Source organism: Lissotriton vulgaris, chromosome 11, assembly GCF_964263255.1.
Source record: "Lissotriton vulgaris chromosome 11, aLisVul1.2, whole genome shotgun sequence".
NCBI classification, from domain to species: domain Eukaryota; kingdom Metazoa; phylum Chordata; class Amphibia; order Caudata; family Salamandridae; genus Lissotriton; species Lissotriton vulgaris.
In genome coordinates this window covers 1,039,064,931-1,039,092,176 of record NC_141699.1, presented here as the reverse complement: position 1 = coordinate 1,039,092,176, position 27,246 = coordinate 1,039,064,931, and the positions used below count along the sequence as shown (strand labels likewise).

The 27,246-nt window shown below is 48.2% G+C and overlaps 1 protein-coding gene across 1 annotated transcript in view; it reads left to right on the top strand.

The window, feature by feature from the left end:
- Nucleotides 1-26,823, top strand: part of NDUFB5 (NADH:ubiquinone oxidoreductase subunit B5) — a 79,486-nt gene extending 52,663 nt beyond the window's left edge. Inside the window, exon 6 of the mRNA XM_086944368.1 lies at nucleotides 26,628-26,823. Within this exon, the coding sequence (XP_086800494.1) occupies nucleotides 26,628-26,748 (121 nt within the window). The 3' untranslated portion in view covers nucleotides 26,749-26,823. The remainder of the gene's footprint in view (nucleotides 1-26,627) is intronic.
- The last annotated feature ends 423 nt before the right edge of the window (nucleotides 26,824-27,246 follow it).

Sequence of the window (27,246 nt, the reverse complement as noted above, 5' to 3'; positions counted from 1 at the left end):
TTGAATGCTTCAAACCTAAAAGGATCTAAAGTGACAATGAGATGCTAGCCTCATGACATGATACCACAGGAACATTGGCAGGAATTCATGTGCACTAATTCACCACAGCAACAGGAAAGCACTCACTGGACACCTATCTGGCCGCACAGCACATCAAAGGGCTTCGCCCAGCGTGCGCTCTGCGGCTTCTCCTCCCCTAATTTCTCCTCCGCCGTACTTTCAGTTTCCCGGCCGCTCTTCACTTTGTCTCCGTGCGTGCATTTTATCAGAGATGAATCACTCAGTAGGTATGACTGGACCGTGTATGTTACCCACAGAGATTGCAAGTGTGGAGGAAAGTGGTTGAATGCTTCAAACCTAAAAGGATTTAAAGTGACAATGCTATGCTATGCTATGCTATGCTATGGTGATTTGTATAGCGCGCGGCTGCCCCAGCGAAGGGGCGTCCCGGCGCTGCGGAAGGACAGAAAACAGTTTACAATGAGGTGGAGACGCTAAGGATGAGGCTATTGTTGAAAGAGGTGTGTTTTGACAGCCTTTCTGAAGGCTAGGAGATCTTGTATCCCACGGATACTTTCTGGAAGACTGTTCCATAACTTGGCCGCTAGGAAACGAAAAGAGCGGCCGCCCATTCTGGCCAGTCTGATGCGGGGAATGATCGCAAGATGCTGCCCCTCTGACCGGAGCGATCTCCTAGGGATGTACTCTGACAGGAGTGGGCGAAGCATTGGGGGGGAGGAAGTTTTAAGGATTTTGAAAGCGAGGCACAATGCTTTGAACTGGACCCTTTTGCCCACCGGGAGCCAGTGTAGTTTCTTCAGGGTTCCAGATACCGAGGAATGGCGCGGGAGACCCACCAGAGCCCTGGCAGCCGCATTCTGAACTCTTTGCAATCTAGTGATTTCCGCTAGATTTGCCCCCAATAGGAGGGAGCTGGCATAGTCCAGTCTGGAAAGAATGGTTGCCTGGACGATTAGTTGGCGAGTGCGGCAGTCAAAGAACTTCAGAATGGGCCTGATGTTACGCAGAACGCCAAAGCATGTGGCGGCAACCTTTTTTGTGTGGTGCGTGAACTTTAGAGCAGAATCCACCCAAACTCCCAGGTTTTTGACACATTCCTTAGGCGTAGGGGATGGGCCTAGCGCATTCGGCCACCAGTTGTCGCCCCAGGACGAAGTGTTTTTGCCCAGGAGGAGAATCTCCGTTCTCCCGGCGTTTAATTGAAGAAAATTCGCCGTCATCCAGTTGGTGATGTCAGTGAGTGTCTGCTTAAAGTGTTGTGCCTCCAGACCACTGTTGTCCATAAGTGACACCACCAACTGGGTATCGTCTGCATAAGATACCAGGGCAAGTCCATTTCTTCTAGCCACCTCTGCCAGGGGGCGGACATATACATTGAACAGGGTAGGGCTCAGGGAAGAGCCTTGCGGCACTCCCTGTCCAATGTTATGTTCCTCAGAGATGTGTGCAGGGGTAGAGACTCTAAAAGACCTATTGAGAAGGAAGTCTCTAAACCATCCCAGAGCTGACCCTGTGATACCAATTTCCTCCAATCTCATCAAGAGGACCTCGTGTGACACCGTATCGAAGGCAGCACTAAGGTCCAACAGGACCAGTGCTGCCGTGCCTCCGGTGTCAAGGATGGTACGGAGGTCCTCTGAAACACTGAGCAGGGCGGTCTCGGTGCTATGACCAGCTCTAAACCCGTGTTGAGAGTCATCCAAGATGTTATTGGTGAGGAGGAAATCTGTCAGAATGTTATTGACGTGTGCCTCGATGATTTTGGCAGGCCAGGGAAGCAGGGAGATAGGTCTGAAGTTCTCAGGGAGCGAGGGGTCTAGAGTGGGTTTTTTTAGAATGGGAGAGACCCAGGCCTGCTTCCACTTGGAGGGAACTTTAGCGGTCGAAAGGGACCGGTTGATGATATCTCGGATGTGCTCAGTGATAGATTCATGGGCTTCGCAGAAGGTGACCGGTTTAAGGGGATCTGCCGGAGAGCCTGATTTAATCTTTTTACAGATTTTTTGGAAACTCTCTCGCTCAAGCGTGGGTAGAGAGGAGAGAGAGGGCCTAGTAGGATAAAAATGGCCAATGGCTGCGGGCCTTTAGGAAAAGTGTCGTAGATTTTCCTGATCTTGTTGGTGAAGAAGTTGGCCATGTTATTACAGAGATTTACAAAAGGGGGTGGTGATGAACAGAGTGTCTGAATTGAGCAGACCACTCTAACCCAGTCCAAAGATCAGGGCTTGATCCATCACCGTTATTTATCTCACTGCCCCATCCCAGCTCAGAACCTGGCTATATGCAAATCAGTCTGTCCCTGGCCCAGTGCATCATGGGAACAGGGCAGACTAAACTACCAAGCCAATTCTTTACCAGAAAGGAGACAAGCTACCGGGGACCGGTTTCTGGCATTTCAGCCGTCTTCGGCCCGGCTTGCTTGAATCCTGATGGAGCAGTGAGAAAGGGACTCATGTCTGAGTATACCCTGCCACACCTATAGTGGCCAAAATCGATTTACAAAAGGGGGTGGTGATGAACAGAGTGTCTGAATTGAGCAGACCACTCTAACCCAGTCCAAAGATCAGGGCTTGATCCATCACCGTTATTTATCTCACTGCCCCATCCCAGCTCAGAACCTGGCTATATGCAAATCAGTCTGTCCCTGGCCCAGTGCATCATGGGAACAGGGCAGACTAAACTACCAAGCCAATTCTTTACCAGAAAGGAGACAAGCTACCGGGGACCGGTTTCTGGCATTTCAGCCGTCTTCGGCCCGGCTTGCTTGAATCCTGATGGAGCAGTGAGAAAGGGACTCATGTCTGAGTATACCCTGCCACACCTATAGTGGCCAAAATCGATTTACAAAAGGGGGTGGTGATGAACAGATTGTCTGAATTGAGCAGACCACTCTAACCCAGTCCAAAGATCAGGGCTTGATCCATCACCGTTATTTATCTCACTGCCCCATCCCAGCTCAGAACCTGGCTATATGCAAATCAGTCTGTCCCTGGCCCAGTGCATCATGGGAACAGGGCAGACTAAACTACCAAGCCAATTCTTTACCAGAAAGGAGACAAGCTACCGGGGACCGGTTTCTGGCATTTCAGCCGTCTTCGGCCCGGCTTGCTTGAATCCTGATGGAGCAGTGAGAAAGGGACTCATGTCTGAGTATACCCTGCCACACCTATAGTGGCCAAAATCGATTTACAAAAGGGGGTGGTGATGAACAGAGTGTCTGAATTGAGCAGACCACTCTAACCCAGTCCAAAGATCAGGGCTTGATCCATCACCGTTATTTATCTCACTGCCCCATCCCAGCTCAGAACCTGGCTATATGCAAATCAGTCTGTCCCTGGCCCAGTGCATCATGGGAACAGGGCAGACTAAACTACCAAGCCAATTCTTTACCAGAAAGGAGACAAGCTACCGGGGACCGGTTTCTGGCATTTCAGCCGTCTTCGGCCCGGCTTGCTTGAATCCTGATGGAGCAGTGAGAAAGGGACTCATGTCTGAGTATACCCTGCCACACCTATAGTGGCCAAAATCGATTTACAAAAGGGGGTGGTGATGAACAGAGTGTCTGAATTGAGCAGACCACTCTAACCCAGTCCAAAGATCAGGGCTTGATCCATCACCGTTATTTATCTCACTGCCCCATCCCAGCTCAGAACCTGGCTATATGCAAATCAGTCTGTCCCTGGCCCAGTGCATCATGGGAACAGGGCAGACTAAACTACCAAGCCAATTCTTTACCAGAAAGGAGACAAGCTACCGGGGACCGGTTTCTGGCATTTCAGCCGTCTTCGGCCCGGCTTGCTTGAATCCTGATGGTGCAGTGAGCTAAAAAACGGCGTTGGATCTAGCCCTGATCTCTTGACGGGGTGAGAGCTTTCTGCTTAATTCAGAGACTCTGTCCCTCACCACCCCTTGTTGTAAATATTTTTGTCCACCCTAAGCGTGGAAGGGTATTCTCAGATGTGAGACCCTTGCTCATTGCACCATCAGGATTCAAGCAAACCGGGCCGAAGACGGCTGTAATGCCAGAAACCGGTCCCCGGGAGCTTGTTTCCTTCCCAGTGTAAGAATTGGCTTTTGTAGTTTGGTTTGCCCTGTTCCCATCATGCACTGGGACAGGAACAGACTAATTTGCATACAGCCAGGTTCTGAAACTGGGATGGTGCAGTGAGCTAAAAAACGGCGTTGGATCTAGCCCTGATCTCTTGACGGGGTGAGAGCTTTCTGCTTAATTCAGAGACTCTGTCCCTCACCACCCCTTGTTGTAAATATTTTTGTCCACCCTAAGCGTGGAAGGGTATTCTCAGATGTGAGACCCTTGCTCATTGCACCATCAGGATTCAAGCAAACCGGGCCGAAGACGGCTGTAATGCCAGAAACCGGTCCCCGGGAGCTTGTTTCCTTCCCAGTGTAAGAATTGGCTTTTGTAGTTTGGTTTGCCCTGTTCCCATCATGCACTGGGACAGGAACAGACTAATTTGCATACAGCCAGGTTCTGAAACTGGGATGGTGCAGTGAGCTAAAAAACGGCGTTGGATCTAGCCCTGATCTCTTGACGGGGTGAGAGCTTTCTGCTTAATTCAGAGACTCTGTCCCTCACCACCCCTTGTTGTAAATATTTTTGTCCACCCTAAGCATGGAAGGGTATTCTCAGATGTGAGACCCTTGCTCATTGCACCATCAGGATTCAAGCAAACCGGGCCGAAGACGGCTGTAATGCCAGAAACCGGTCCCCGGGAGCTTGTTTCCTTCCCAGTGTAAGAATTGGCTTTTGTAGTTTGGTTTGCCCTGTTCCCATCATGCACTGGGACAGGAACAGACTAATTTGCATACAGCCAGGTTCTGAAACTGGGATGGTGCAGTGAGCTAAAAAACGGCGTTGGATCTAGCCCTGATCTCTTGACGGGGTGAGAGCTTTCTGCTTAATTCAGAGACTCTGTCCCTCACCACCCCTTGTTGTAAATATTTTTGTCCACCCTAAGCGTGGAAGGGTATTCTCAGATGTGAGACCCTTGCTCATTGCACCATCAGGATTCAAGCAAACCGGGCCGAAGACGGCTGTAATGCCAGAAACCGGTCCCCGGGAGCTTGTTTCCTTCCCAGTGTAAGAATTGGCTTTTGTAGTTTGGTTTGCCCTGTTCCCATCATGCACTGGGACAGGAACAGACTAATTTGCATACAGCCAGGTTCTGAAACTGGGATGGTGCAGTGAGCTAAAAAACGGCGTTGGATCTAGCCCTGATCTCTTGACGGGGTGAGAGCTTTCTGCTTAATTCAGAGACTCTGTCCCTCACCACCCCTTGTTGTAAATATTTTTGTCCACCCTAAGCGTGGAAGGGTATTCTCAGATGTGAGACCCTTGCTCATTGCACCATCAGGATTCAAGCAAACCGGGCCGAAGACGGCTGTAATGCCAGAAACCGGTCCCCGGGAGCTTGTTTCCTTCCCAGTGTAAGAATTGGCTTTTGTAGTTTGGTTTGCCCTGTTCCCATCATGCACTGGGACAGGAACAGACTAATTTGCATACAGCCAGGTTCTGAAACTGGGATGGTGCAGTGAGCTAAAAAACGGCGTTGGATCTAGCCCTGATCTCTTGACGGGGTGAGAGCTTTCTGCTTAATTCAGAGACTCTGTCCCTCACCACCCCTTGTTGTAAATATTTTTGTCCACCCTAAGCGTGGAAGGGTATTCTCAGATGTGAGACCCTTGCTCATTGCACCATCAGGATTCAAGCAAACCGGGCCGAAGACGGCTGTAATGCCAGAAACCGGTCCCCGGGAGCTTGTTTCCTTCCCAGTGTAAGAATTGGCTTTTGTAGTTTGGTTTGCCCTGTTCCCATCATGCACTGGGACAGGAACAGACTAATTTGCATACAGCCAGGTTCTGAAACTGGGATGGTGCAGTGAGCTAAAAAACGGCGTTGGATCTAGCCCTGATCTCTTGACGGGGTGAGAGCTTTCTGCTTAATTCAGAGACTCTGTCCCTCACCACCCCTTGTTGTAAATATTTTTGTCCACCCTAAGCGTGGAAGGGTATTCTCAGATGTGAGACCCTTGCTCATTGCACCATCAGGATTCAAGCAAACCGGGCCGAAGACGGCTGTAATGCCAGAAACCGGTCCCCGGGAGCTTGTTTCCTTCCCAGTGTAAGAATTGGCTTTTGTAGTTTGGTTTGCCCTGTTCCCATCATGCACTGGGACAGGAACAGACTAATTTGCATACAGCCAGGTTCTGAAACTGGGATGGTGCAGTGAGCTAAAAAACGGCGTTGGATCTAGCCCTGATCTCTTGACGGGGTGAGAGCTTTCTGCTTAATTCAGAGACTCTGTCCCTCACCACCCCTTGTTGTAAATATGTTATTACAGAGGTCAGGGGAGGTGATAGTGGTGTTGACCATTTTCTTTACGGTAAGATCTTTCAAAATTTTGAATACAGCTTTCGAGGTGTTAGAACTGTTGTTGATTTCATTGGCATAATATGCCGCCCTTATTCTGCAGATCTTACGATGGTAGGTTTTTTGAAGCATGACATAGTCTAGTTTTAGATTGGCATCATAGTTTTTCCGCCAACTCCTCTCTGCCCTTTTACATTCTTTTTTCAAGCTTGCTAATTCGGAGTTATACCAAGGACTAGCTGTGTGGATGCGAGCCTTGGTACATCTGACCGGGATCAAGGTATCAAGTGCCTGAGTGATCCAGAGGCAGAACTGGTCATAGCTAACATCTAAATCTTCGGTAGGGGGTGGAGGATTTAATGCCAGAAGATTATGTAGATCTTCAAGATGAAGCTTTCTCCATGGTCGTTTCTGGACTGAAGGGGTAGGTACCGCTACAGGTCTCAAGGTGCACGGGATAGACAGAGTAACTAAATGATGATCGGTCCAGGTCATAGGGATTGGCGTACCTGCGGAACAACTAGTGATATTGGAAAAAATGGGGTCAAGGAGGTGACCCGCTCTGTGAGTGGAGCCCCTCACAAACTGAGTAAGTTGGAAAGCCGCAAGATCAGCAAGAAAAGTGGCCATTTTGGGTTCAGAGTCCTTGTCAAGGTGAAGATTAAGATCACCCATGATTGTAAAGTTAGCAGGTTTGAGGATGAGATGCTAGCCCCATGACATGATACCACAGGAACATTGGCAGGAATTCATGTGCACTAATTCACCACAGCAACAGGAAAGCACTCACTGGACACCTATCTGCCGTCTCCCAGAGTTCTACCGTTAATGGCAACACCAACGCAATCTTACTGCAAACCGGTTACAGACAACCGGAGCCACCATTGGTTAAATGCTGCCTTATAAAATTGTGCTAGAAAATATCTATCGTATGATCAGAGCTTCTGTCTGATGGCACCCAGGAGTCACTCATGGCCATTGATTGCCCATACTCTTTCGAGCATACATTTACTGGTCTGAGGGCAGCACCGGGAAGGAGCCAGGGAATGCATGTTTCCGCTTGTGCCTAGGCCCCGCCTGCTGTCTGCACATACGACGACTCCAACCTGCATGTGTGTAACATACATACACTAGTAAGTGCCACCATCCACCTACCTTACCTATGGAGCGACCAGACCTCCCTGTGGGGGCGTGTGCAGTGCAGATTGTAAACTGTCTGTGCAGTGCCGCAATTTAGTTCATTCTAGAATTTGAAGTATTTTACGAATTCTTTTAAATTAACGACAGTGCAATTACGGGTGACAAATGTCCGAGACATGGCTATTTTTAAGTGACCAGGTATTTTAGTCTAAGGAACAAGGGTAACAGCTTCTCACTTTTCACTCCTCTCACAAAAGTGTGACAACAGTTTTGAGGTATTTCGCTTCAACTGAAAGTTGTTTCTGCAGGTAAACCCCACAGGGGCATCGCAGCGATAATCCGCTCTGCCGCCAGGAGCCGCCTTTTGCCTGCTGACAGCTCCGCATACTATGAACACCACGGCTATTGTGAGACCCCTGCCTCGCCACATTAAACTGCTGTGAAAGTGAGTGGGGACAGTGTTTGTTGTGGCACTGTGCTGCCTTGTACAAACGAACCGCTGGATGCGGCCCCCGCTGCACTGTGACTGACTGGTGAACAAGAGTGCTTCTCTTGTGTTTAAATCACACAGCAATGGTGGGTAGGGACTAGGGAGCATGTATCACAAACGATTCAAAACCAAAAGCCAACCAATAACTACAACGTACACCACCAGTACAAGGCCTCGCCGCCTCTCGGTCTCTATGTGGATTGAGTCAAAGTCTCACTCTCACCCCCTGCAGGCAGCGGCCGGCCCCCAGGCATTATGCGTCAGTACTACTAAAGTAGTTACTAACAAAATTAACAAGCACTGGCGTTGCCAATAGGTCTCGCAGTAGGAAAGTTGGAGCTATTACAATTGCAAATAACAATGCCTTTTATTTTTGTTTTCATTTTAAAAACATTAAGGGCTTTGTCATTTACAAAACCAATAGCTCCAACTTTCCTACTGCGAGACCTATTGGCAACGCCAGTGCTTGTTTTAATCTGTAATCACTATTTTTTTTACTGAGTTTCTCCTACTGCAGGCACGCTTTTCTGTAACATTCAGCCCGCCATGCGTGCTTTCACTTTCCTAGCAGCTGGGACAATGGGGTCCGCTACTTTGAATAGGTCTCGCATTTATAAGAGTTTGAGCTATTGGCATTGTAAATGACAATGCTGTTTATTTGTGTGTTGATTAGCAAAACAGATAAATAAAAGGCATTGTCATTTACAATGCCAATAGCTTAAACTCTCGCAAATGCGAGACTTATTGCATTGCAAATGCTTGTTGTTTTCTGTTCCTGACCTTCAATCCTATCCTACACAACGATCCAGAACTGGTCAACTGGGTGACGTGGTCGTTATTACATGGAATACTGTATGTCGAAACACACCCACAGGCATACATTCACCCTAATAAACTTGAAATAACACCATGGACACAGACCAGCTGTAACCCAAACAAACACACGTATATATACGCCAATAGAACCGATTCAGGCGGGAGACTCCCGGTTTCGTAGGCACAAAAATGACTTTATTGTAGCCTTCTGGCGCCTGAAATGGCCTCTATTTCAATAGTCAATGGGAGAAATAAGAACTGTCGATAATTATTTTTAAATCTCACACGTTCCTCGTCTAAAACGTTGGCATGTAGAAACCGCTATTAGACAGACAAAGTTAAAAGTGTGCAGTAAAAGTACTTAGGACGGTATCCCACGTAGGCTCGTTTCTCTGGCTTGTTGTGACATTGCACCGATGATTTACTGCATCGGGATATGGACACCTAATTGGGCATTGTCGTTAAATATCGTTAAAGATCGTTGTTTTGCCCCCAATACCACACGGGTTTTGTTTCCTCCAGACACTCGAATAAGGAGTGCCCCACGGTCTCGGTTTTAAACGGCTAGGTTGTTGTGCTGGCCGAGCTCCAGGAGATGGCGCTGTCGCTCCAGAGTGATGACCGCTCTGTGCACATCTACTGCTGGGGCGCGCAGATGATTTGAATAGTCAGTAGAGGCGCGATTCAGAGGTCCGAGTGGGCGAGTGAATGTCTGCAATATAAGAGCGCCGTTGAATAGGTCAGCACTGCAGTCTTCCCGTTGCTGGCGGCGCTGATAATTTGCCAGAGGCGGGGGAAAAAAATCAAGAGTTCTCAAACTATTGGCGGCCGAGTGTGCCGTCATCCCTATTCAGAACGTACTGTTCACTCGGGCAATGAGCTCCAAGTCCTTCATTTCGGTGAAAGTGACGTGGGTGCCGAGTTTGGCACGCGCGCACCCGCCTCGGTGTGTGATCTGGCGCTCGGGGGTATTCTCACAGGTGCAGGCGCCAAGCACAGGGTCTTAAGTGGAGCCCGCCTGTGCATTGAGTTACCTGCTCTTTTTAGGTCGAAGGCCTAAAAGGCTGCGCTTGCGCAGTCTTAGGCCGGAGATTTAATGAGTTTGAGTAGCGGCGAAGGTCCCGCCTCCGTGCCCCCTCTCTCCTTCATTGGCTGGCTTCCTAAACGGAGGCCAGCCATTGGAGGAGAGATGCGTCACTCCAAACAAGCTCCGTCCTTTTCGGATTTGGGGGCGTAATTTTTGATGTTCTTTAGACAGTGACGTTGTCCGTCACTCAGAATATCAAAACCACGCCCCCAAATCGGAAAAAATCTCGGAGCTTGTGTCCGCCATTTTCGATCCTTCGCAGTGAAGGTAAGATCGTGGCTGTTTCCCTCCGTGCCTTCTTCCCCCTGTCTGTTTCCCGCCCCCCTCCCGCTCTCCGTGTATTTTCGCTGTCCGTGTGTGTGTTTCCCGCCCCCTGTTTGTTTCCCGCCCCCTCCCGCTCTCCGTGTATTTTTGCTGTCCGTGTGTGTGTTTCCCGCCCCCTCCCGCTCGTGTGTGCATTTCAGAGCGTCTGTTTCCCGCCCCCCTCCCGCTTATTTTGTAGTAAGCAGGATTTCCAGTTGATGAGGTAAAGGGTATTCTGCATTAGAAAAAGTAATTGCCTGTAGAAAAAAGACACGGTGTCATTTGTTGTGTACCTGCAGAAGTCTGCTACATGTACGTATGCACGCCAATTACCCGCCTGGCTCGGAATCGAACCCTAAAAAGTGTGACGTACTAGTTTTTAGATGGTGTTACGAATCACTTTCATGTTGCTCAGATGTTCTTTTGATGGCCATTTGGGAAATGCGAGTATGTATTTTATCAATTACTGCCGATTCTCGCGTTGCATCAAGGCCTTGGGTGGGATGACGCCCGTTCCTTCAGACGCCCGCGTCTCTGCGCGTCCCTCCGGAGCGCCGAGGCGCGCGTCCTCTCGGGCCCGGTTCCGGGGGCGAGCAGTAACCGGGCTCTGATCCCGCTCCCGGCGTTCATTAGTCGGCCGTCCGCCGGGCGCGGATTTACACTTCAAGGGGATGAAAGACCAGCTGGGAAAGATAAGACGGTTTCCCGCGCGGAAGGCGAGGCGGTGCCACCGCGGTCAGCAGGGTAGCTGCCTCCGCAGAAAGGAAACGCGCCGGTATTTGCAGCGCTTCGCCATCGCCCCAACTGAGTCCAGAGCAGACAGCCCCTCCCCGTTGATTAAAAAAGTACATCCGGCATTTGTCGGCCCAGAACATCCCTCTGGCACTTATGTGCGCAAGATGCTTACCGGTAATCGGTTCTAGATATGGGCAAAGAAAGCATTCCGGCCTCTTTCTAATAATAAATCACACGTTATTCTCCCTCTCTATTCCTCGGGTTTCAAAATGTCGTTTTATTTCAACTCTTTAAGCCACAGTAGTGATTTTCATCAACTCTATTGAGAGCATAGCCCTTTAAACTTCGATATAATTTCCTATAAATGTCATTAAACTGCCCTAGTGTAATCAGAAACTGCTCGGCAATATTAGAATGCAGCTTTGGAAAACTCACGTAGAAACAGGCTTAGTTTTAGAATAGGATTTACCGCGCTCTCATCACCCTTGCAGACATTAGAATTTCTGCAGGGTTGTGACCTGACTTCCCAGAAGTTACGGGGCATAAACCGTGTCTATTACAGACAGTGTCCGACAGACCTATCGGGCAGGCAGGCAGTGCCTGATAGGCTGGTCTAAGAGTAAGAGTGTGGGCAGGTTTTATATTTTGGATGTTCGTGGGCCTGTTTTATGTCTGCTGGGCTGGTTTTACTGTTGATCTCTCCCTGGAAACAATCATTTCCTGCAGCAAGCTTAAATCCATACATTGCAAAAATAATGCCTTCACAAGTTTAAAATTGCACCAGTTTGTAAACATGGGCACTTTTTTGGGCTTTCTAGTTCACTAATGTGGGCCACTTTTATTTTGGTGCGCAGGACTGATTTCTTTCCTAAATTTAGACACACATATTGTGGAGTGATTGAATGTGTGTGGGTCACCTATTAGACAATAGACTGACCAGTCTAAATTCAGCAAACTCAAGGGAACTCCCTTTACTTTGTTTGAGCTTTACTTTACCCTGTTCCCTTGACGTATAAGGGTTACTCTCCTCATATTGATACTGATTTTTTTCCTAGCTGGGTGCTGCTTATATTGCAGTGCTCTCCTGTCACTGATGTGCTGGTGCTGTGAACTGGTAACGGAGGTTGTCTCTTATGCAGTGCACTCCTGTCACTAGGGTTTTCTTACTGCTTCTGACGCTCTGCACGCACATCACTGACATGCTGTTGTTGGTGCCTGCACGACGGGTATGTGTGTATGGTGGGGGGGGGGGGGGGGGAGAGGGGTCAGGGCTCACCTGACAGAAGAAAGCTTGTGCGGAATAGTGAACACTTGTGACTATGGGTTCGTCTCTAGTGCAGTGCACGCTATTCATTGGGGACAGTGTTCTGAATTCTACAGCAGGGGGCACTGGTGGAGCATACAGTAGCCAGATGATGGCTGGAATGTGTATGTTTTAGTACTCAACATGGACGATACGTTAGTACTGTACAGTACAATGCTTTGCTGCACTTGAAATTCCCCAGTTGCATTCTGCGTGCCTGCATGTTGAATGGAAAGGTGCTCCAGATGCGGCATGTATCATTGATCTACTGCAGGATGAGACAGTTTGTGGCTGTGCACTGTCCGTGCAAATGTATGCTAAGTGGAAAGGCTTTGTGTTAGCTAGAGGTGTTTAAGTGTGTGTGTGTGGCTCTGTGTATGTGTGGGTGGCTGTGTGTGTGTGTGTGGGTGGCTGTGTGTGTGTGTGTGGGTGGCTGTGTGTGTGTGTGTGGGTGGCTGTGTGTGTGTGTGGGTGGCTCTGTTTTTGGGTGGGTGGCTCTGTGTGTGGGTGGGTGGCTCTGTGTGTGGGTGGGTGGCTCTGTGTGTGGGTGGGTGGATCTGTGTGTGGGTGGGTGGATCTGTTTGTGGGTGGGTGGGTGGCTCTGTGTGTGGGTGGGTGGCTCTGTGTGTGGGTGGGTGGCTCTGTGTGGGTGGATGTGTGTGTGGGTGGCTGTGTGTGTGGGTGGGTGTGTGTGTGGCTGTGTGTGGGTGGCTGTGTCTGGGCGGCTCTCTGTGTGGGTGGCTCTATGTGTGTGGGTGGCTCTCTGTGTGGGTGGTTGTGTGTGTGTGTGGGTGGCTGCGTGTGTGTGGGTGGCTCTGTGTGTGTGGGTGGCTCTCTGGGTGTGGGTGGGTGGCTCTGTGTGTGTGTGTGTGTGTGTGTAGCTCTGTGAGTGTGGGTGGCTCTGTGAATACTCTCTACTACTCTCTAATGCTCACCTATTGCCATTGTAAAAGACAATACCATTTATTTATGTTTAAAAAAAAAAAAGAAAAAAAATGTCATGAGCAATGCCAATAGCTCTACCTTTAATAATGCCGAGACCATTGCATTGTAAATGCTTGTTGGTCTTGGTCTTTTTAGGTCGAAGGCCTAAAAGGCTGCGCTTGCGCAGTCTTAGGCCGGAGATTTAATGAGTTTGAGTAGCGGCGAAGGTCCCGCCTCCGTGCCCCCTCTCTCCTTCATTGGCTGGCTTCCTAAACGGAGGCCAGCCATTGGAGGAGAGATGCGTCACTCCAAACAAGCTCCGTCCTTTTCGGATTTGGGGGCGTAATTTTTGATGTTCTTTAGACAGTGACGTTGTCCGTCACTCAGAACATCAAAACCACGCCCCCAAATCGGAAAAAATCTCGGAGCTTGTGTCCGCCATTTTCGATCCTTCGCAGTGAAGGTAAGATCGTGGCTGTTTCCCTCCGTGCCTTCTTCCCCCTGTCTGTTTCCCGCCCCCCTCCCGCTCTCCGTGTATTTTCGCTGTCCGTGTGTGTGTTTCCCGCCCCCTGTTTGTTTCCCGCCCCCTCCCGCTCTCCGTGTATTTTTGCTGTCCGTGTGTGTGTTTCCCGCCCCCTCCCGCTCGTGTGTGCATTTCAGAGCGTCTGTTTCCCGCCCCCCTCCCGCTTATTTTGTAGTAAGCAGGATTTCCAGTTGATGAGGTAAAGGGTATTCTGCATTAGAAAAAGTAATTGCCTGTAGAAAAAAGACACGGTGTCATTTGTTGTGTACCTGCAGAAGTCTGCTACATGTACGTATGCACGCCAATTACCCGCCTGGCTCGGAATCGAACCCTAAAAAGTGTGACGTACTAGTTTTTAGATGGTGTTACGAATCACTTTCATGTTGCTCAGATGTTCTTTTGATGGCCATTTGGGAAATGCGAGTATGTATTTTATCAATTACTGCCGATTCTCGCGTTGCATCAAGGCCTTGGGTGGGATGACGCCCGTTCCTTCAGACGCCCGCGTCTCTGCGCGTCCCTCCGGAGCGCCGAGGCGCGCGTCCTCTCGGGCCCGGTTCCGGGGGCGAGCAGTAACCGGGCTCTGATCCCGCTCCCGGCGTTCATTAGTCGGCCGTCCGCCGGGCGCGGATTTACACTTCAAGGGGATGAAAGACCAGCTGGGAAAGATAAGACGGTTTCCCGCGCGGAAGGCGAGGCGGTGCCACCGCGGTCAGCAGGGTAGCTGCCTCCGCAGAAAGGAAACGCGCCGGTATTTGCAGCGCTTCGCCATCGCCCCAACTGAGTCCAGAGCAGACAGCCCCTCCCCGTTGATTAAAAAAGTACATCCGGCATTTGTCGGCCCAGAACATCCCTCTGGCACTTATGTGCGCAAGATGCTTACCGGTAATCGGTTCTAGATATGGGCAAAGAAAGCATTCCGGCCTCTTTCTAATAATAAATCACACGTTATTCTCCCTCTCTATTCCTCGGGTTTCAAAATGTCGTTTTATTTCAACTCTTTAAGCCACAGTAGTGATTTTCATCAACTCTATTGAGAGCATAGCCCTTTAAACTTCGATATAATTTCCTATAAATGTCATTAAACTGCCCTAGTGTAATCAGAAACTGCTCGGCAATATTAGAATGCAGCTTTGGAAAACTCACGTAGAAACAGGCTTAGTTTTAGAATAGGATTTACCGCGCTCTCATCACCCTTGCAGACATTAGAATTTCTGCAGGGTTGTGACCTGACTTCCCAGAAGTTACGGGGCATAAACCGTGTCTATTACAGACAGTGTCCGACAGACCTATCGGGCAGGCAGGCAGTGCCTGATAGGCTGGTCTAAGAGTAAGAGTGTGGGCAGGTTTTATATTTTGGATGTTCGTGGGCCTGTTTTATGTCTGCTGGGCTGGTTTTACTGTTGATCTCTCCCTGGAAACAATCATTTCCTGCAGCAAGCTTAAATCCATACATTGCAAAAATAATGCCTTCACAAGTTTAAAATTGCACCAGTTTGTAAACATGGGCACTTTTTTGGGCTTTCTAGTTCACTAATGTGGGCCACTTTTATTTTGGTGCGCAGGACTGATTTCTTTCCTAAATTTAGACACACATATTGTGGAGTGATTGAATGTGTGTGGGTCACCTATTAGACAATAGACTGACCAGTCTAAATTCAGCAAACTCAAGGGAACTCCCTTTACTTTGTTTGAGCTTTACTTTACCCTGTTCCCTTGACGTATAAGGGTTACTCTCCTCATATTGATACTGATTTTTTTCCTAGCTGGGTGCTGCTTATATTGCAGTGCTCTCCTGTCACTGATGTGCTGGTGCTGTGAACTGGTAACGGAGGTTGTCTCTTATGCAGTGCACTCCTGTCACTAGGGTTTTCTTACTGCTTCTGACGCTCTGCACGCACATCACTGACATGCTGTTGTTGGTGCCTGCACGACGGGTATGTGTGTATGGTGGGGGGGGGGGGGGGGGGGAGAGGGGTCAGGGCTCACCTGACAGAAGAAAGCTTGTGCGGAATAGTGAACACTTGTGACTATGGGTTCGTCTCTAGTGCAGTGCACGCTATTCATTGGGGACAGTGTTCTGAATTCTACAGCAGGGGGCACTGGTGGAGCATACAGTAGCCAGATGATGGCTGGAATGTGTATGTTTTAGTACTCAACATGGACGATACGTTAGTACTGTACAGTACAATGCTTTGCTGCACTTGAAATTCCCCAGTTGCATTCTGCGTGCCTGCATGTTGAATGGAAAGGTGCTCCAGATGCGGCATGTATCATTGATCTACTGCAGGATGAGACAGTTTGTGGCTGTGCACTGTCCGTGCAAATGTATGCTAAGTGGAAAGGCTTTGTGTTAGCTAGAGGTGTTTAAGTGTGTGTGTGTGGCTCTGTGTATGTGTGGGTGGCTGTGTGTGTGTGTGTGGGTGGCTGTGTGTGTGTGTGTGGGTGGCTGTGTGTGTGTGTGGGTGGCTGTGTGTGTGTGGGTGGCTCTGTTTTTGGGTGGGTGGCTCTGTGTGTGGGTGGGTGGCTCTGTGTGTGGGTGGGTGGATCTGTGTGTGGGTGGGTGGATCTGTTTGTGGGTGGGTGGGTGGCTCTGTGTGTGGGTGGGTGGCTCTGTGTGTGGGTGGGTGGCTCTGTGTGGGTGGATGTGTGTGTGGGTGGCTGTGTGTGTGGGTGGGTGGGTGTGTGTGTGGCTGTGTGTGGGTGGCTGTGTCTGGGCGGCTCTCTGTGTGGGTGGCTCTATGTGTGTGGGTGGCTCTCTGTGTGGGTGGTTGTGTGTGTGTGTGGGTGGCTGCGTGTGTGTGGGTGGCTCTGTGTGTGTGGGTGGCTCTCTGGGTGTGGGTGGGTGGCTCTGTGTGTGTGTGTGTGTGTGTGTGTAGCTCTGTGAGTGTGGGTGGCTCTGTGAATACTCTCTACTACTCTCTAATGCTCACCTATTGCCATTGTAAAAGACAATACCATTTATTTATGTTTAAAAAAAAAAAAGAAAAAAAATGTCATGAGCAATGCCAATAGCTCTACCTTTAATAATGCCGAGACCATTGCATTGTAAATGCTTGTTATATTGTTGCGGAGTACGACAAAGGACATTGGTAAAGTAGGACTAGCAACCTGTCATTTACTTTAGCCAAAGATGGTTCACGAACAGGGCAAATGGAATGCCTATTAGCAGGTCTTTTCAGATTCCTAAAAAGGAATAGCAGCAAAAAAGACATCAATTTTCGCTACAGTATGCCTTTTCGAGTGTGCAAAGGCTCCATGCTCACGTCCACATTTTTTGTCCTTTTTATTCATTTATTTTATTTTACATAGTTTTATATAGCACAAACTTGATCTAAAGGTATCAGGTATCAGAGCGCTTTACATAGCTCCAGTTGCTTTACACGAGGACACAAAAACGTAAAAGCAGTAAATGCATATACATTACAGAGTTGTATTACAGCTATTTGGTGCAATGCTGCAAATCGTGTCGGGTCTGCTTAAACCTGTAGTGATCTCCTTCCGAGGGACCTTTGTGCCTCATGGAAGGCGGAGGATCGGTTCCAGGTTTTGGGATCTGGGAGGGCCACGAGGAAGCACAGGTGGGCCATAAAGGATTGTGGGATTCTCATAGTCTCCCAGGTGTCTGAGAGCTGGGTCTAGGCATGCTGGATTGTCTTGTACGGGTGTGAGCTTGCGTTACCTACTGATGGCTTCTGGCTACTAGTTTATCCTGTATATTTCTAGAGGTTTAAACTAAAGGGCATGATCATTTGGGCCCTCTCCACCTCACCACCCTCCTCTCTGTCCCACATTCGTCGCTCCTGACCTCATCCTCCTTTCTCTCCGCTCCACACAGCTCTCACTCACCTCACCCTCTGTACTTCCTTATATAATAATAATAGATGCATTTATAGAGCGCATGGTTACACTCGGCCAGTGTGTCCCCGCGCTATGGTGCAAAACTGCCACAACCCCTACCCAGCCTAGCCCAGCATGCCTACCCTGCAGGGAAATATACGATTTTTAGATTTTTTCAGAAAATAGCGTCCGAGCCCTCCAACCGTAGGCTCACAGGGAGCTTGTTTCTCGCTCTCTTCACGTCATCCAACTCTCTTGCCATTTGTGCTCTTCTTTCTTCACTTCACCCTCCTGCTTCTCTCCCTTCACCCTCCTCTCACCACCTTCCCCTACTTGGGAAACGGCCTTTACACCGATGTTTTTACTTTATATTACATTTGACATTCATTTTTTTTTTACATCTTAAAGACTGTTGGCACACAAGTCTTTACAACGCAAGACAAAACCACACAATTTGAGGCTAATTAGTAGTATAACTTTATTTCGATACAGTGCGTATCATAAAAGCAGTACAACATCAATAAGAACAGTACAAAATATACAGTATAGTGCTTTAAGATTCAAAGGATAAAAGCGTTAAAAACAGGTGTGCAGATAATAATAACCTTTTCCATATATACACCAGCATGAATTTTAGTTTTATCAAGGGACACTTTACTGGAGCAGCAACAACCTTGAAGTTCTTAAGCGCCAAGCCCAGCCTAAGAATTTCGCCATGCAACATGCAAAAAACGGGCGTGCATCTGAGCGCAATATGCGTAGGGCTTCAACATGTGACCTTGTTCCCAAAGTCTTGCACAGGGGCTTCAGCCATTTCGATCTTGGTGCTGCATAAATTTCACACTCAAACAAAAAATGGGCGACAGATTCGACCTTTGTATCACAAAACGGGCAATAAGGAAGCGTTTGGAGCGGAGGGTTCCAAGAGGAAGTGAATAGTCCTAAAGGGAGCACACCCACCCTAAACTTAAAATACAGCGATCTGTCTCCAGAATTATGAATTTGGTCCAGATAGGGTTCCCTATAAGGTAACTCCTTAATTAGCAAGAACTGGGCGACAGATTTACAATGGTTGGGGTTAGTCATTCGCTTATTATCTACCCAGAGCCAATACACCTTCTTAAGTAACTGTTTGGGGGGTGCGGTTTTGTTGACCCAGGCATCTCCCAAACCCAGCTCATAGAGCAGAGATTTGACTTCCCTCAACCAGGGTACCTTATTACAGCCTGGGAGCGACAGAAGATCTCTTAGGGCATCCGCATAGCTACAGAGTTCAGGGACATTCCATATCCGAGACCAGAGTAGCAAGGGACGCAATTTTGCTTGCTCACTGATTGGGCGTGTGCCTGTATCTAACAAGAGAGGGATTGTGGGGGTACTGTGAGGTAGCCTCATCAGATCTTTATGAAAGTTGTTTTCGAGATGGGCCAGGGTATCAACTCTCTGCAAACCCCACAGTTCAGCCCCATACAGGGCTGCGCTCACAACCCTTGCTCTATAGATATCAATCAGTGCCCCTATTGGTTTTAAAGTTGAGGCTCGTTGTTCTTTAAGCAAGGCTCCAGTAGCCCTTTTGTGAGTCAGAAATACCTTCTGGTGGTGAGCTTTCCAGGTCATGGTATCGCTGAGACGTATTCCTAAGTAGTCGAATTCTTTGACTCTTTCCAAAGGGATAGAGTCTAAGACAGGAGGAATAACGGATTTCTTGGGGGGGTTGAGGACAAGGAATTTTGTCTTGCCTATGTTTATTGCAAGTCCCTTGGAGTCGCAAAAGGATTTGAAGGAATTGAGTAATTTCTGAATGCCCGCTGGAGATTTGGATATCAGAAGGGTGTCGTCCGCAAACAGGAGTGTGGGCACTTTTATGCCCGCCAGGGTAGGTGCATCTGCAGGATGTTGTAGCAGGTGCTCCACCACTCCATTGACATAAAGAGAGAACAGAGTGGGGGCGAGCACACGTCCCTGGCGGACGCCCCTGTCTACTGGGATTCGAGATGTTTTTTCTCCCTGGACACCCCATCTGATCTGGGCGAAATTGTCCTCATGGAGTTTCCTGAGCAAGGACAGCAAGTAGGGGGGTAAGCCTAGACCATCGAGGACATTCCAAAGTAGTGCCCGTGGGACCAGGTCGAAGGCAGTACGCAAGTCAATGAAGACTAAATACAAACTGCCCCCTCCCAGCACCACTACTTTCCAGTATAGCATTAGGAGACGGAATGTCTGCTCGATGGTGCCTGTCCCTGATCTAAACCCTGCCTGAAAATCAGACAGAATCTTTTCCTCGTCGATCCACTGCAAGATCCTGCCCAGTACCACTTTCCCTGCCACCTTTTGGGTTGAATCCAGCAAACTGATGGGACGATAGTTGGCTGGATCATCCCTGCTGCCTTTCTTAAAGATTGGCACCACTTCAGCGCCTTTCCAAGAAACCGGAAAGGAGCCTCCCAGTAGAACCTCGTTTAAGAGTGTGGCAATTAATCTGCCCCATACTGCTGGGTGGGACTTCAGCAGATCACCAGGAATCCCGTCCGGGCCTGGGGCCTTGTTAGAAACAATACCACCAATTGCCCTTTCGACCTCCTGGGTAGTAAAGGGGTCGACGATGACAAGAGGAATAGTTGTTGGGCAGATCGTGGAGCCTTGAGGGGGAGTTTCCCCCGGTGTAGCAGAGTATAATTTGGGAAAATGGGCAAACCATACATCGCCGGGAGTGTTGCAGGTTAACTGCTGATCAATGGGCTTGTTTCTTGCTCTCAAGAGATCCCAGAACCCCTTTGAGTCCTTCCTATTGCTTGCCTCAGTTAACACCCGCCAAAAGTGATTTTCATGAATCTCCTTCGCCTCAGTCACCGCTTTTTTATAAAATTTCCTTGCGGAACTGATGCTCACTGGGTCCCTATTTTTTACTGCATAAATAAGGTCCTTCTTTGCAGCTCTACATTTGGCAGAGTACCATTTATCTTTAGCCTTAGGGACACTATTAGCAGCAGAGCTGACCTTAGGTTGAGGGATAACAAACAGCTCACTCAGCACTTCTATGGTCTCTATAAATAAGGGTAACACATTAAGGCTAGATGAGCATAAAACATCAAGCTGAGACTCCACCCCAGACAAAATAGCCCCAGCTTGCAACAGTCTGCCCTCGTCTGTTTTGACTTTAGCCCACTTCAAGCGCCTGCTGCAATTTGTCGGAGCAACATTGTGAGATGATTTCCAGATATGGGGGGGCTTATCCTGCTTCTTTGTCTGCCACGGGGAAGTAAGAGTTAAAGAGAGGGGGTTATGGTCGCTGTCAGTAGAAACAATAACCTTCATGTCATTATGGAGAGGCCAAAGATTGTAGTTCAACATGATAAAATCAATTCTGGAGGTGTGGCCCGTCCTGTTGTAAGTATGGGCGCCTTCAGGATCCGAATTGGAACGACCATTCGTCGAACGCAAATTGTGCTCCATGCAGAGTGCATTTATGTCTATCGCACTTTGCGTCCATTTTGGGATTGGATCGAGAGTCAATATCGGAATTCCTCTTTTTGTGTCCTCGTCGAAGGATTCCAAAATGTCCTCCTTTGCCAATGGTTCGAAACAGCAGTTGAAATCGCCTGCAAGGAGAACATAGGAGTCAATTTTGCAAGCAGCCAGGTCGTTACTTAGGCCTGTCGATGGTAGGTTTGATGACCCATTCCTAGCGCCTCTCAGATAGAGGTTGAAAACCTCTAATGTCCTCCCACCTTCGCAGTGGATTGAAATTCTCTGTAGGTCAGAAGATTTAGTGGGCCTAGAACTTACTTTCAGGCCCAAAGCAATGCTGACCCATATTAAAAGGCCTCCCGATGGTCGGCCCTTAGATCCACTTTGCTGAAGAGCTGGTACAAAGTAGGTTGCAAAGCCTACCCTATGTTTTGGTTCCTGAGTCCATGTTTCTTGCAGGATACAGATGTTGTAAGGCTCAAGAAACGCATTCCATTCTGGATTATCGAGGTTGCGGGCAAGCCCTGCCACATTCCAGCTTAAAATCTTTAGCGGTGGCGCCTCTATAGGAAAATAAACAGCGGAGTGGGCAGGTTCGAATGTGGAAACCACAGCCTCTGCAGGAAAACTATCTAAGGGCTCGTTTTGAAGGATGTTGGAGGTCGTAGTATCCTCCAACGCATGGTTAAGCGCTAGCATGGCTTGGGTAGGAGGCAGAGGTGAAGTATGAGGGGGAACCAACTGGACCTTCCCACCACCTGGGCAAGAATCACCTGGAGTCAGGTCGACTGGAACAACCTTGCTCATAGTCCTCGGCCCACCCTCCCGAGATGGGCTGCTTGCTGTTCTGGCCAGGTCAGGAGGGAGGTCGATGACTAGGGCATCCCTACCACCACAAGGAGAAACAGGGGGGCCTTCAACTTCCAGGTCCCTGGGGAGTCAGTCTACTTCCTCCAGGCCTCCAAATCTATTTGAAGTGGGGAAACCGTTCCAGTTTGGGTAGGGATCCACACGATTGTTAGGGCGGCTTCTCCTAGCTTGATGGGTAACAAGTGACCAGTTGTTTAGTTGGTTATATGTAGGGCGTGGAGGGTAGAAAAAGGACAATGGCCTGGGGATGACAGAAGATCCTTCACTACAGGGCCACGAGCATATATGCTGTGCTGCGTGAGGGTCGTCAAATGTTACAACTATACAATCCCCAGGGTTGCTCTTTCTCGTTTTACCCACCCATGGAGTTCTGCGCACCATCAAGACTCTACTTCTACGGCCATTGGGAATTGGTCTATTGACATTAAGCCAATGCATTATTTTATTTTTCAAGGACCAATGGTCCTCATATTGGTCGTTGCCAATCTGAGGAACACCCGTTAGGACAACCACAAAGTCATTGGCCTCAGGTGGGAGGTCAATGTAGCCCCCTCTAAAGTTGCTCTTGACTGGGGGATCCTGAGTAGGCTGGTAGCCCTTGTCGCCAGAATGATTTTTGGGGATGGCTCCAGGTTTGAGATTTGCAGGGTGGTGTGGAGGGGCGCGTTTAGAGGCCTTAGGGTTTGTACCAGTTAAAATTTGATCCACAGGCACTGTCCTTGGTTTGGGGACCGGGCGAGTGGTAGGGATTATAGGGAGAGGTTGAGGGGCTTGTGGTGTTGTAACTAGAGGTGATATAATAGTGTCTGGAACAACCTTATTCTCAAGACTTCTCAGGCCGAGAGTGGCAAGAGCAATAATGCTCTTTTCCATTTCAAGTAAATTATTTTCGATCCTTGAGAGTCTGAGGTCTAGAGGGGAGAGGAGTTTTTTTAAAGTTTCCCACACTAGATCAATGAATTCTCTATCGTTGTTGGCCAAACCATCTACCCGCGGGCCCTCATCTTCAGAAATCAGGTTGACATGCTCAGGGGCTGACTTGATGGTTAACCCCCCCCCCCTCCATTACGGGCTGTACCACAGGAACCTGTACACCCTGAGTTTTGCTGACTACGCCATCTAGTCCTACTAAATCATGTGGCACCGCAATCTTTGCCTTCTTCCGCGAATAAGCGGAGCGAGAACGGTGTTTCCGTTTAGGTAAGATTGCGCCAGGGGCATTAAATGTCACCGGAGATGGAAATTTAGCGCTTGCATTCTGAGTGCAAGAAGTGGCGGGTACACCCTCTTCGATTAGTTTAGGTGGTTGGGCGGGAGGTGGAATAGGAGTCAGAGGGGGCGGGGTCGGATGGACCTCAACCTGTGTGACAACACACCTGGGAATGGCAGTTCGCTCTGGGGTAATAGCTGCGGCTATGGGGCCTAGGGAAGATTTTTTGGAAGTGGCAATAATTTCCGACAGCCTTCTTGCGGCGCCCAGCTCTAGGGATACCCTGGCTTGGAGTTTCGATATTTCCTGATCTATAGCGATGTTAGTGCGGGTAATGAAGTCATCCATGGGGCCACTAATCGGATGGCCACTTTTGGAGGTTTTGCTCCTAGTCATCCTAGAGCTCATGCCTTAAGGAAATGGAGAATAAGTAGTAACACTAGGAGAGGGAGGGAGAAGGGGTCGCGGTAGTTTGTAGTCCTGGATTGGGGTGTAAGATGGTATGCGGGGCGAAGGAGATGGGCCAGTCCAGTCCGCTCAGTCCTCGAACGGCCTCAAACGGCCCGCTCTTTGCCCGGTCTTCGCCCCGGGCTGCGTCCCGCGCTGCGGGAGTGCTGGGAAAATAAGTAGGTGGCCGGGTCGAACAAGGGGGCGTGGCAGCGGGGAGAGCGGCCCGGAAGTTGGAGGATGGTCTTGCAGGGACTCCTGGGCAATGGAGTCCCCTGCACGCTCGCAGCCCCGCTGACCACACTCACCCGGTAGCCTGCTGCAGTCCTTCAATGGCAACCCGGTGTCCAAGGGGCGAAGCGGCACCCGCGGAGCGGGTGCGGCAAGTGGTAGCTGAAGTCCAGGAAAGTGCCGCTGTAGCTGCAGAAAGTGCGTCCGTGCTCAGGGCTAATTAAAAAAGGGGATTTAGGGGGTCTCCCCCCAACATTATAAAATGTTCAAATAGTACCAAACCTGTAAACGACAAAGACAATTCATTAAATATATAAAGAGTTAAGGTATCATTTTTTTAACTCTAGGTGGCAGTGTTAGACTGTGACAGGATTTTTCAAAACCAGTAAGCGTGGTAAAAGTATGCATTGTTGTGTTATGCGTGGTGAAGGTGTTTGTAATATGAGTGCATGTAAATGTGTGGTAGTAATATGGGTTGTAAAATCAGCGATGTAAAGATATGCATGGTGAAGTAAGCCGTTATAATGTCATACAAGCATCCTACTTTTTCTCTCCGGACCACGCCATCCTCACACTGTGTATCCACTTACTCTCACTGCACTTCACCCATATATTTCCACTTCATCCTTCTCTCTCCCCCTTCTGTCTTCCTCCCCCTCCTTTCACCCTGCTCTCTTTCTGACTTACACACCTTCTCTCCATCCTTTCTTCTCACTATTCTCCTCCTGCCTCGACCTTCCTTCTGCTTCCCCTCTCCTTCCCCTCTCTCGCGCCAGGATACTCCCAAGTAACAGAGTGCGTTATAAAATGGTTTATACATTATACATACACTATACTCTTCTCTTATCAGTTTAGGACCCGAGGAGTAATAGCAGCGCTATTATCAGGGCCACTGGAATTCTTCAACACTGAAGGACCAAATTATGCAGCAGGGTTAACAAAATTTTGCAGCTTAACGTGAGGTAGTATTTTACCATGCTGTCAATTTGTACATGTTAAGGCTGTCTGGAGAAAGGTTTTACCTCATTAGTACCAGTTTAAAACTCAAATACCGCAATAAGCAGGCGAAAGGTGACGAGTAAACCTTTGCAAAGGGCCTTCCACTGTGCAGCAACATGTGGCCGCGGTTTTGGTAACGTTTGATCCGTTTAAGATGGCTGTGTGTTAAAATGTGCAAATTATGCAGCAGATGATGATTCTGTGGCAAATCCATATTTGTGTGTAAAAAGGTTCAGCTGCAGAATTCCTGTCGCGCGGACTATAATTCATTTCTAACTATTCATGTGACAAAAGGAGAGAATTTGTTGGGACAGTATAAATGCACAGTCGCCAGTGTCCCGAAATGGGGTGTATGTTCTTCAAGCGCCTTCTAATTCCATTACTGAGCTCTGCCTTCAGTTAGCACCTCAGGAGATTGAGAGTAGGCAGGACAGGGGCACATGCTGCCAGTACTGACTGCAATTGTTGCCAGTGCTTTTCTTTGTACAATAGACATTTGCACTGCTCCATCTTATTCTGTATCAGTATTGTGTTAGTAAAACTGTACACACATTTTCACGTGAGTCAAAACTTTGTCATTGGCAGCATTTTAAAAAAAAAATACTATAATGCCATAAGCAGGGCCACTGGAACTATGCAATTCTGCGGCTGCTGGGTATTCCGCATGAATATGGATTTGCCTTGTTTGTCACATAATCCACCAGCTGCTGTTTAATTTGCAGACTTTAACAAAAAGATTTGTAGCTTAAACTGATCAAAAGTCCCTAAAAAACAGTGACATGTTGCTGTTCAGTGGAAAGCACTTCTCAAAGGTTGACTAATCACCTTTCAGTTGCCTATTGCTATATTTTGGCGTTAAACTGGTACTAACGAGGTGTAATCTTTGCCAAGACAGTATTAAAGTAAATAAAAAAATGAAAGAAGTAATACTAACACAAAATGTGTTGCATTACCCAGCGTAATATGCCTTTTCTTGCCACATAATTTGGCCAACCCTGCTGCACAATTTTGTTTTCCCAGGCTGCATAATTCCAGTGGCCCCGGCCATAAATTAGGAATATCGTCACTGTAGAAATAAAATAAAGTAAACCACTACTAAGATATATATCTTGCTTGTATGCACATTTTCACTCCCTTTTCTTAAAATGGCAAAATCCTTTCCAAAGTTTCTGTCAGGAAACTTTTCATCTCTTAATTACTGTCTCAGCTTGTGGTCTCGATATAATGGGGTGTCTCAGGTACACCTTCTATTTGCACTTGAATAGTAATAGCAACCCCCCCCCCCACTGTTATTTTTTTCATTCAGTAAAAGAATAAAGTATTGTTTTCTACTTGTGGGTGGGTCTTGAGTGGGCCGGACCCCCACCCTAGTACCGGCCTCAGGAGAATGCGGTATTGGCAGCCTGTATGGGGCATGGCTGGAAAGGCTGTTATGTGGCTGGGCACACAGCTAGGCATTAAGTTTCAGAACAGATATTTGTGATGTATGTAGCACCCTGCTGCCCTGGATGGAATGAATGCGGCCTAAAGGCTATCGGGTAAGTCGCTGTATCGCGAATAGTACTCTTGTTGTTGTTTCCCTTGGTTGCACACTGCACCTAGTTACTATTTTCAGTTTACAACAGCTAGAGAACAACCTCCTAGCAGGTCGCAGGACCGAGTTAATGCCTCATTGGCAGTACATTTGTAAGGTTTTAAAATACAAATATAATACCCTTTGATATAACAGCAATTCATATTGGTTATTCAAATGAACTTGCAGGATTGTGAACTGAAAGCTTAAGTAAACTCATTTGGTTGAATTTGATTCTGTTTTTCCTTTTCCTGTAGGTTGAACCAGTTGGAGGCCCGCCGACTGATGCGTCAAAGAGGGGACGGGCCCTGGTATCAGTATGAAACTCTTGATAAGAACTTTATCGATCAATCTCCAAAAGCCTACCCAGATGCTTGAGACCAGTCACAATAAAATCTCATCTACTGTACAGATTCAGTTGTGTGTTGTATAATAAACGCTTCTACGCCCAAACACGTATTTTTTCTGTGTGTCAGTTTATGGAGGAACTACAAAACCATTGTGTCCATACCTTATATTTTGTTAACTTTGTTTATTGAATTCACAACAAGTCTCACAAACAGACAAACCCTGGGTCAAGTATGACACTGGCAACTGTAGACCTATTTTGCTGACACTATTAGGCTGATATTGGCTTGTATCTTTTCAGACTCCTACAATAGAATCTATTTTGAGGTTTTTAAAAAGTGTAATGTCCCACTCCGCCTCTGTTTCTAAAACCTTCAAGATAATGAAAAGGACTCCCACATGACATACATACTTTCTCCGTAGGCTTACAAAAGCTCTATGGGCTACCCCCTGCTGAGCATATAGATCAAACAGCTAATTGTATGCATTTTATCATTATATTATATTCAGTTCATTCTTATTATTGTT